General features: G+C 40.1%; 1 protein-coding gene across 1 annotated transcript; it reads left to right on the top strand.

Annotated features, from left to right (window-relative positions):
• The first annotated feature begins 4,105 nt into the window (after positions 1–4,105).
• Positions 4,106–10,669, top strand: LOC146559015 (heat shock factor protein 2-like). The gene is made up of 3 exons (XM_085245930.1): positions 4,106–4,429; positions 4,826–4,934; positions 10,440–10,669. Exons 1-3 carry the CDS (start codon positions 4,337–4,339, stop codon positions 10,667–10,669), a joined length of 432 nt encoding a protein of 143 aa, XP_085102056.1. The 5' UTR covers positions 4,106–4,336.
• Positions 10,670–10,779: the final 110 nt, after the last annotated feature.

Below are 10,779 nucleotides of genomic sequence, written 5' to 3'. Positions count from 1 at the left end.
ACTCAGACCAAAGGGGGCTGAATAATTACGCACACCCCACTTTGCAGTTATTTATTTGTAAAAAATGTTTGGGATCATGTAGGATTTTCATTCCACTTCTCACGTGTACACCACTTTGTGTTGGTCTTTCACGTGGAATTCTAATAAAATTGATTCATGTTTGTGGCTGTAATGTGACAAAATGTGGAAAAGTTCAAGGGGGCCGAATACTTTTGCAAGCCACTGTAAATTCATGCTAATTTTTTATTGTGGATTTGTCTTCAGCAGATAATTAGTTCAAATCTGGGCAGTTTGAGTCAGTTGATGACTTTTAGAATAATCTTTTCTGACTGGATGATCAGAAATGAAACCATTTACCTTTCTATAGTGGATTCTCTCACATTTCAACTCATCCAATTGAATTTAATGTCTCTGTTATTAATCTGTATAGTTTATCCCCCCACTAACACTCAGAGTGAAAATAAAACCCACAAAAACTGTTAAAATCAAAAAATTATTTTACCTGCAAAAACACGCAGATGCACACGCACAAACACAAACGCATACGCACACAGACATAAACTCAGCAGGTTAGTCAGTGTCAGTTGATGTCTTTCCAAAGATTTGGTTGAGTTCTTTTCTGACAGAGAATCTGGACTCTGAAGGAACTTATGTCAGGCTACTGTTTGTGGACTTCCACTTTCAGGTGAATCACTCACTTCCTGTTTGAAAGGAAGCAACAAAAGCTGATGACGCCTCACATGAACTGTTTGTCACACTGTCCTCTGGCAAGAGGCTGCTGTCCACCGCTTCAGCCTTATTTTACTGACTTCCTGTTTGAGAGGAAGTCACTGATCTAAACATAGCGGATTATAGTAGACAAGCAAATAGTCTGGTTTTACTTTTGTAACTTTAAGATTCCTTAGTTTAGACATTTAAAATCCCACTCTTCTAGTAATTAAAAGACTATTCATTCAGATGTTTTCCGACTAATTATTCTTTTGTCATTAGTTAGCTTTTTCTACTGTACATTTTAAAGATGTTCAGCTACTTTCCACTTCTATGTGAACTTCAGCTTTCTACAGTTCTGCACTTTGGCTTTGAGATGAATGATTCAGTGTGTTTCAGCTCATTCAACATTTTTGTCATGTGTAGCTGTGTAGCAGCCAGGATGAGGACCCAAACGCAGGACTCAAACAAAAGGTTGAACTCAACACAGAAGCATTATTTGCTGGAAAAAAAAACTCAGATATTGAATACAAAACCTAACTGGGAACTAGAAATGCAAAACTCAAAATTAGGAAACAAACCAGGAGCACAAAGGAGACACACAGCAATGAAGGTGTACGACACAACAAAGTGCAGAGGGAAACACAGGGCTTAAATACACAAGAGAGTAATGAGGAAATGGGAAACAGGAGGGAAACACAGCTGGGACTAATCTGACATAATGAGACAAGGTGGAGGCAAAATCTGAAAACACTGAATACAAGACTATCAAAGTAGAGCAGGAAACACAAGACAGGCACGGAGACGCAGAATTGACAAGGAAACCACGTCTGGGGATGGGCGTCCGGGTACACACCGGCTCACTCCTTGGCGGCCGCTTATCGGGGCCTGGAGCCTGGGGCTCGCTCGGGCCACTTCGGAGGTGGGGTGCCCCCGGCCTCTCGGCCTGGGGCTCGGTCACTCAGGCACAGCTGGCTGCCGGCGGAGCTCACGGGCGCGTCACTGCAACTCCCCCTGGCTTCTGCTCCGCGGCTGCTGAGTGAGCCCTCATCTGGGACTCTCCTCAGCTCTTTCTGGGACAGTGGCGCGGCTGCCCCTCTGTCGGTCTTCCTTGGTCTCTTGTGTTCTGGGGGCCTCTGGATGTCTGGAGTCTTGATCTCCTCCATACCTGCTTCATGCCCTGGAGGACGGGGCTGTGGCCCCCCCACACCCTCTAGCAGATTATTACATGAAGGAACCTTTTGAAAAAAAAAACAAGCGCGTCCATGCTCACAGGTGTACACACGGGTGATCACACCCACAAACTACACCCTTTTTGGCTCCTACCTCAAAGCACACTGTGTTCTGTTGATCTTATGTGCTGCACAATAATGTTTAATATTTAGTATTTACTGTCATATTCCCATATATCATTGTGATGTTGTTTATTCTATTACTCTTGTTCTCTTCTGTTTGTTTTCTTTTTTCTTTCTCAGCAGGTGATCCAGGTGATCGATATATGCATTTTTTTTTCTGCCCATTCTGTTGGTTTTTGTTTTTTGCCCTTCTCCCCCGTCCCTCTTCTCAGCTGTTTTTCTTTCCCTCTTTCTTTCTCCCCTTCTTTCCCCCAGTCAAATCTGTCCCGTATTCAGCAAGTGAAAATAAAATAAACAATAAAAGGTGAATCAAATGGACCATTATGGCAAGGCTGGGATGGTCAATTTGGTAAAGTAAATCCGTTGGGCATCTTTCTTTGCCTTTAGACAACAATTCTGATGGCAAAAGAGCCAAACGGGACAGGCGGGGAAAAAAAAAAAAAGACAAGGAAACCACGAGAAGCACAGACATGAAAACATAACTTGATTAAGATGTGACACATGGAGCACAAGGGAGGCACAATGACACAACCTAAGATCTAAAAATCATTAAAGAAAACCAGAAACTAACTAAACTGAAGAATATTAATAATCAAAAACACAAACATTTGACATGTTTTTTCACCACAGATTCAGCAGTCATTAGATTTCAGTGCAAATTCAAGGTGCATTTATTTCTATTTCATATCACTTTATATCTTCATCTCAAAGATAAATGCATCCATACACAATATGTTTGGATGTATTGCATGTAAAAGAGACAAATGTTGTTATTTTAATATATTGGCTCCACTACATTTGTCTGAACGTAAGAAGACAAGGTGTGCTCAGTTGCATGTTTCTGATAAATGAAGACTAGGCAGAGCAGAATTTATTTTTAACTTACTTCATTCATCCACATACATGACCAAACATAAAGAAAGTGCAAAACATGAAAATAAACATATACAACCCTTAAAACACTTCTCAATTTAATTTCTTGGTTAGAAAACCAAGCCTTCTATATTATATCAATTTATTTATAAATTATTGATTCCCATTTGTATAGATAATGTTTTTTTCATGAGTACCATCACCAGTGGAGGACAGGAAAGGAAAAAAATACAAACAAACAAGAAAGTACAAACAAAGAACTATAAGAGGCATCTACTATTCTTATATAGTTTTATCACTGGTGACCATTCATCTGTAAATCTGTGTTTTTAACTGTAGTCTTGCAGTAATTATGTTCCAACAAAGACAGCCTTGAGCCAGTTTTTACACTCCTTTACACTGGGAGAGAAAAAAAAGCAGGAACCAACCTGGCAAAGATGAGACAGGCACATAACGTCCTTATAAAATATGATGTAATGCTGTAGATTAATCAAGTACATAACTTCCATCCATCCATTCTCTTCCACTTATCCATTTCATGGTCACAACTGGAGCCTATCCCAGCTGCCATAAGGTCAGAGGTGGGGTGCACCCTGGACAGCTCGCCGTATAAACATCTACTCCAATAATATGCAACAACCACAGTAGTACTATTAATCAAAATACACCATGTTTCATGACACTTATTCATTTATTCTCAGGTACATTCTGGTACTGATACCAGAATGTACTTTGATTTTCTTTTTTGTTTGTGAATGAATGAATAACTTTTCATTGCTCTTTAAGGAAATCTCCTCTCAGAACAGTAGTGACACACACACACTACAACTGTCTGTAAATTGTGCTACATTTGTATAGTGCATGGTTCTTTGTTATTTTATCTGCACGATATAAGTACAACAGTTATTTTATCTTTTTCACCACTACCTGCATTCCAAATATTGCAGGTGTGTGGTGGTTGTGAAACATGTATGCCAGCGATCCATCCTGACCACCCCACTGAGAATTTCCTGGCTCCGCCGCTGGATTGCACGTGAGCACGGGCTGGGTGATCCCCGCACCCTCCCCGTCCTATCGGAAACGTGTACATGGACGGACACGTTTGCGGGACCAATCGAGATTTCCGAGTAGAGTCTGGAACCCCCCCCTTAAAAAAGTAAACGAGGGACTTGACGGAGACCGATGTGCAAAGCCTCTCTTTTGTTTGCATGAAACTCCACGTGAGAAGGCTTACGTAAAATCGTTTTTGACCAATCAGCTCCTGCTTACTAGAACCGGAAGTTGTACGCCATTGGCGTTTTCCTTAAAGCAAGACTTGACCAGCGTTTTTATAGGCTACAAAACAAACCTTATATTACGGTTTTTAAATTTCGAAGTGTACCTGTCGTTAAATTGGCAATATGAAACACAACTCGAATGTCCCAGCTTTCCTCACTAAATTGTGGACGTTGGTCGAGGACACAGACACCAATGAATTTATTTGCTGGAGTCAGGTAAAGTTAAAGCTGCATACAGCTAGCATGCTAGTTTTAAATGCCAAAGCAAACAAAACATTTAGCTAGCGAGAATAACCTTAATTTAAAAAACGGTAATCAAAATTAACAACAGGATGTGATCATCCTTGATTTTCATAACATGTATTCGACAAATTGCATTGTGCAAAGCTAAAAACAAACTATTAGCTAGCCAGTAATTTTTCTTTGCTGCGTGTCTGCTGCTTAGCTAGCCTACGCATACAGAACCAGTCCCTGCATGCGAGGATCAGTTTCAAATTTTGGCCTCTACAGGTTGATAATTGTGTTTGTGTGTAATTACGTACACGCTAAAATAGTTCCAGTTTTCTTTGAAGGTGCGTTCTCACTGTCGTAGTGTTGATTTTTTTTTTCCAGGAGGGCAACAGCTTTCTAGTTTTGGATGAGCAGCGCTTCGCCAAAGAGATCCTCCCCAAGTTTTTCAAGCACAATAACATGGCCAGTTTCATCAGGCAGCTCAACATGTGTAAGAATGCTTTCGTTACCTCATCTTGGTCTGTAGCTGTCAAAGCAAACGCATTCTGCTTCTGAAAGGTGTCCTTTTTTCTGCTGAAGAAGTTTGTTTGAATTTGGCTTTTTGTGTATTAGACAGCTACGCAGGTGCTTTGTAAGTAGTAACACACATGTCAGTTCACTTCATTCATTTCTGTGCAAAGATCACAATCAGGTTATTGTTTAAACACCCATCCACTAGACCACCTAGCAAAAATGCATGGACAATATCAAGACCGCCATTGATTACAACTAATTTGTAGATTACTTTCACAGTTGTTTGTTATATGCCTTTGTTTTTTCACATTTTAAGTTATTATAGTCAGATTTAGGGTGGGAACCATGGAGTAGGCTGCGATACATCAACTTATGTCCTGTGGCATTTATCAGAGTCACATGCCATGGTCGTAATAAAGCTGTTGGCTTCACTACAAGTGTAGTGTGAGCTTCAGTCTTTCAGATACTCCATGCACCTTGTTGGTGAAGTTGTCCCTGAAACTGTTGTTCTGTGACATATCACAATAGCTTTATGACGGCATTCCGTTTGTCCTCCTTTTTTGTAGGTACCCCCTTATAAAGGTTAATGAAGTGTTAAGTAAGTGAAACTGATAGGGTAGTGTTTTTAGAGCAGTTGCATTAAAAAAAAACAACAACGTATTTTGCTTCATCTTATCCATGACCTTCAGGGCTCGCAAAATTTCAAAATCCCTGGTAGCCCTTCGGGCAGGGACTCTTCAATTTTGGTAGCCCAAAATAAATTTAAGTAGCCCGAATAAAAAAGAGAGCAATTTTTTGATTGATGTTTTGTTTCCTTTACAATATTATACATTAAAGTATAATATTGTAAAGGAAACAAAACATTAATCAAAAAATTGTTGAAACACAAATTACAACATTGTATAAAAATTACAATCATCAACTCAAATACTTGGTTCTAATTGAACAGAAACTTCTATGAACTTGTAAGAACTGTGTAGGACATGAATCAGTCTGTGTCAGATCCTGAATTTGAAATTTCCACTGAAGTCACGGGTAAGAGGCAAGTGGAACCAAGATCGAGGCCATTTGCTTTTTGAAGTTTGCAAAGACTGCTAAATTTTGCCAGTGGTAGTTCACTATTTTCAACATAGTACGCTGTTTTAAACTGATTTTCAGGTTTATTTTTAGTATGTTATTTGCAATTGGTGTTTGTTCTGGGAAAGATATTGCAGACTGAGCAATAATGCATTTCTTGCATTTCTCATGGGTTCTAATGGGGGCCTTTCTTAAAATGACTGGTCCCAGTAACAAAGGCGCTTGTCGACTCAGAAATCGAGGGAAAACCAACAACACACCCGGCAGAACATTATGTTATTTACACGGGTGCACATAAGTGGTCCGCATGTGCGCATTTGCTGTCAAAATAAAAGAAGCGCACCAGATAAGAAGTTGCAACGTGCGTTTGCGTCCATATAAAAAGCACTGTTTTTGTCCGCTAGAGTGGGATTTTCACGGCACATTCTGCACCACATCTCTGTGCGTTCATCGTTTGTTTGAAGCCAGCTCACCTCCTGCAACCACTTTTCCGAGAATACGTGCTTCTTTTGTGGTTCGGACTCCTTCTGACATTTCTTTGGAGGTGGAGGAACATCACAGTAATTGCTTAAAAATGACTTCGGTCGTTGCTGTGCTTTTTGGAAGTCGAATTTCCCAGAGGAACCCACCCGAGGGATTAATAAAGTTCTATCTTATCTTATCTTATCTTAAAGGAGCTTCTTCGATATCTTTAAGAGTTCTAAACAAATGTCTGTCCTCCTCCAGAAAATCCTATGTACGCAAACACGCGTTGCAACTTCTTATCTTGTGCGCATTTTTTATTTTGACAGCGAATGCGCACCTGCGGACCACTTATGTGCACCCCTGGTTATTTAGCTCGTCATATTGCAGCCACAGAAATTCTTTTGTCCATGAAACCATAAAGCTGCACTTTTTTTTTGCCTTATAGTCTGATTTGTCATAACTTTTCCGTTTTGTGGTAAGCTTTTCTTTGGCTGTCACTTCTTCACCCTGACCTGTCTTATTTGGCTCAGCAGAACTAAAATATATATCCTGCTGCTTTTACACACGCACTCACATAACGCTCAGCGATTCTCTGTGCACATGTTTAAGCTGCGGGAGATTTCACTTGTCATGTTTGCATAGTAAGCTAACGATTGATAAGACGATGTCAGAGGAATTGGTGCGCAAATTATCGTCATTCACCAAACAGTACTGTCGCTCTCTATACACAGTTCGCGCAATTGCAAAGTGAAAGCAAAAAACAAGCGCAAATTCAAACGCGATTTCAATATGTCACATGTTGACAGTGGCTCACCGATGCCAATGACATAATTACCCAGCTACATTTCCGAAAGAATGCAAAAGCATTGACATATATTTTTCCTTCCTACAATAGCCCAACGGGCAGGGCAGAGAGAGATTTTGGTAGCCCGACTGGAAAAATCGCTAGCCCTGGGACGTCGGGCTAGCGATTTTGCGAGCCCTGACCTTATTGGGCTAGCAATCAGTATGATGTATTATTTCACTCCTAGTCTCATTTCCTTATCACTTGGGATAATTTTAGAGACTGCTGGATAGTATAGTAACCACATGGCATATTGCAAGTATTACCTGCTTCCTAGGAGACAATCTATTCAGTGCCATGCTCAGTCACTGGCTAGTGTGCCAGTCTGCATGGGCAAGATACTAATTCCAAGTAAGCACTTACAGCAGAGCAGAAATGCATTATATCCGAACCAGTCCATTTACTATGTATAGCTACTTACTGTAAAGAATTAACACTGTAAACTAGAGCAGGGCGATATGGCCAAAAGTATTTATCACGATATATATTTGAAAATTTGCAATAACGATATAACTGACGATATAATTGATGCGAGACAAAATACAACTCCACAACATTACTAGCACAAAAAGACAACCTTCCATTTATTTCCACTTAAACAAGAAGCTGGTTTTTATGTACATTAAAGCTTTATAAAAATGTAACACTGCAAATGCAAATTCCTTGCTGAAAGTTTAACCAAAAGGCATTTCCAGTAGAAATGGGCTGACATATCCTGAGCATAACCATGTATAATATCCACTGAAGTTAAAAAGAGGTGCTTTGCAACATTAAACTGCAGTGTGCAGTACGTATTTTTCGGACCATAAGGTGCACGGGATTATAAGGCACATTAAGCGAAACAAAGTCAGATAAATCAAACTTTATTAAACTCATTCTTCTTGCTTCCTCCACTTCTGTACCATTGATTCATTAATGTTGAATTCTCTGGCAGCTGCGCTATTCCCATGTTGTTGCAGTATATTAATGGCTAACCTCGTATTGTGGATGGATTATCTCAGTTGTTCTCCTGACTGAAGTTTGGTCCATTTACAGCATCCTGCCATGCGATTGCATTTGTCTCTAACTATCAGGAACTTTAACGTTAACTTTTATAAGTGGAAAAGTGTTAGTGTTCGTCCTCCAGCTTCACTGTTTATGTTATGCTAACATAGCTGTGTCGCTAGCGATCACGTAGCACATCATTATATACCAGCTAGCCCAACTTCAGTAACCCTACAAACGTCACTGCTGTTTAGTTTCCTGTCTTCATTTATGTTGGAAGTGATAGCAGAGCTGTACGTTTGAATTTTTTCAGAAATCTCTCAGTCAGAACATGCTATATCATGCTTAGGTAACTAGCGAGCTAAGTTCCGCTAGCTTCCTGCTAACTTCTAACTCCGTTAAATGTAATAAATTTTGTTTTCATGGATGCCTGGAAGTTAAACTTCATAGTTACACCTGGTAAAGCAGCAATGCTGATCGTTTTATTAAAGATGAAAGAATTTAGACAGTTTTTAACTCTCAGTGATGCTGCAGTGTTCGTTTGACCTGAAGCATACGGAGTTTAGGACTCAGATTACTACCAGACTAAAGAGCATCTTAGTCCGACAAATACGACAATAACAACGGCCGCTTGCATGTTCTGCAAAAAAATGTGCTTTGTCGTGTATCTGACGGACAAACACCAAACCAGTTCCACATCACTGAAGTTGCACCATTTTTACAAACCAATTCTGGTTCATCTGTTTCACTCAACAATCGGCCATGTGCGTATGAAAACAAAGGCACTGCGCATGCGCGCTTTACTCATCGCGATATTTCATTTTCCTATCATTGCCTAACATTATACCGGTATTACCGTGAACGGTATAATATGGCCCAGCCCTAGTGTAAACTCACCTTTTACGTTTTAAATTCAGGATGCGGTTGTTCTGCACCAATGTAACAATAAAATTGGCTAGAATCACGGGACTACAGCAGGCACTGTGTGACAGTTCTGTGACTCCCATTTTCAGCATTTCTACCAATTCTTTCTGAGCAGTTTTGTCTTTTATGTTTTGTCTTTTAACCTGTAGGGCAGGGCATGTTTCTAAATGCCATTGTATTCAGGGTTAGGCCATAGTACCTGGTACCAGGTACTAAAATAGTACCTCCAAAGTGATCTGAGAAGGTACTGAAATCTGGTGTAAAAAGACTCCATGCCACCCATTGGCTAATCAGTGGCGTCACTCGATGAGTCATGAGAGAGTCTTGTTCTCAAAAATCAAAGCTGCCATTTTTGAAACCCAGCAACAAGGAAAATGGCAAGAAAAACAATGCTGTGGTCATCTGACAAAAAGCCACATAGCGAGCAGCAGGTAACTCATCACCTCGACGTCCACCTTTGTTGTAGCGTTTGTGTCGCATACTAATAACATCAAGGGACGCTTGGCCGTGTTGCTGTAACAACAACCAGCCATTGGGTTGTAATGTGCCATATGGCCATTGTCAGCGTTCCATCAGGGCGCACCGTTTGACCATCAGTTTTCATCACGTGGTCAAAGGCTGAGTGTATCATCCATGGAGTGAATTATTGGAACTGGGCGGGTCTCCTGTGGGTCTCAGTGGTGGCTCTTCCCCTGAGCGAGTGTCCTCGGGTCACTTGTCCAGTTTTCTCAAATTTAGATTTTTTTTATTTTTTTTTATTCTTAAAAGAAATGCTGCACCCGATCCTGCCAACTTTTCAGCTCATAGCTCTTTGAGAATCACCTTCATATAGTAAAAATATTTTGTCTTTCAAACTGTTAACTTTTAATAAATTCAACAAAATTTTATTTTATTTCTATCGTCCAAATCACAGCAGCACTTGCTTTTGTTTTTATACTGTAAGGTAAATACCTTAGAATAATAGGGTAATTAGTGGAGCTCCCACCAGGCATCGAGTCAGTCACGTGACTACAAGCTATGGACTTAGAGGGGGCAAAAGTCACAAAACACTGAAATCTATGATATAATTTTAAGTTTTTGGTTTTTGATCGTATGACTGTACAAGTGTCAGTATACTGTATATATACTTGAAATCCAGGGTCAATTGATTGTTTGTTTTTCTTCCCTGTTCTTTGTGTCTGTGTGTAGATGGATTCCGTAAGGTGATGCACATTGATACAGGCATTGTGAAACAGGAGAGAGACGGTCCAGTGGAATTTCAGCACCCCTACTTCAGACAAGGACAAGATGATCTGTTGGAGAACATCAAGAGGAAGGTGGTGTCTTCCACCATTGTGTCATGTAAAAATGTAGCTAAAGTTACCCCCATGATTCAGACAGCTGCCAGTATCTATGAGTCCCAAACCTTGATGACTTAAAAAATTGATTGTTGTTTGTCAAAAACATCCTCCTGCTCCTTGGAAACCTCCTGACCTTCACCATCATATTTTTCAAATGTATACAATTTCATTAGGAGTCTAAATGTAAG

Source organism: Mchenga conophoros, linkage group LG15 (genome assembly GCF_057382185.1).
Source record: "Mchenga conophoros isolate Kocher_MC1m ecotype Shallow Benthic linkage group LG15, M_conophoros_male_GT1.1, whole genome shotgun sequence".
Taxonomy (NCBI): domain Eukaryota; kingdom Metazoa; phylum Chordata; class Actinopteri; order Cichliformes; family Cichlidae; genus Mchenga; species Mchenga conophoros.
The sequence above is the reverse complement of the archived record's forward strand: the minus strand, read 5'-3'. Positions and strand labels throughout refer to the sequence as shown.

Coding starts and splice junctions, on each gene's coding strand:
- LOC146559015 (XM_085245930.1), top strand. CDS start 4,337: ATGAAACACAACTCGAATGTCCCAGCTTTCCTCACTAAATTGTGGACG. Junction 4,430..4,825: donor AATTTATTTGCTGGAGTCAG/GTAAAGTTAAAG, acceptor TTTTTTTTCCAG/GAGGGCAACAGCTTTCTAGT. Junction 4,935..10,439: donor CATCAGGCAGCTCAACATGT/GTAAGAATGCTT, acceptor GTCTGTGTGTAG/ATGGATTCCGTAAGGTGATG.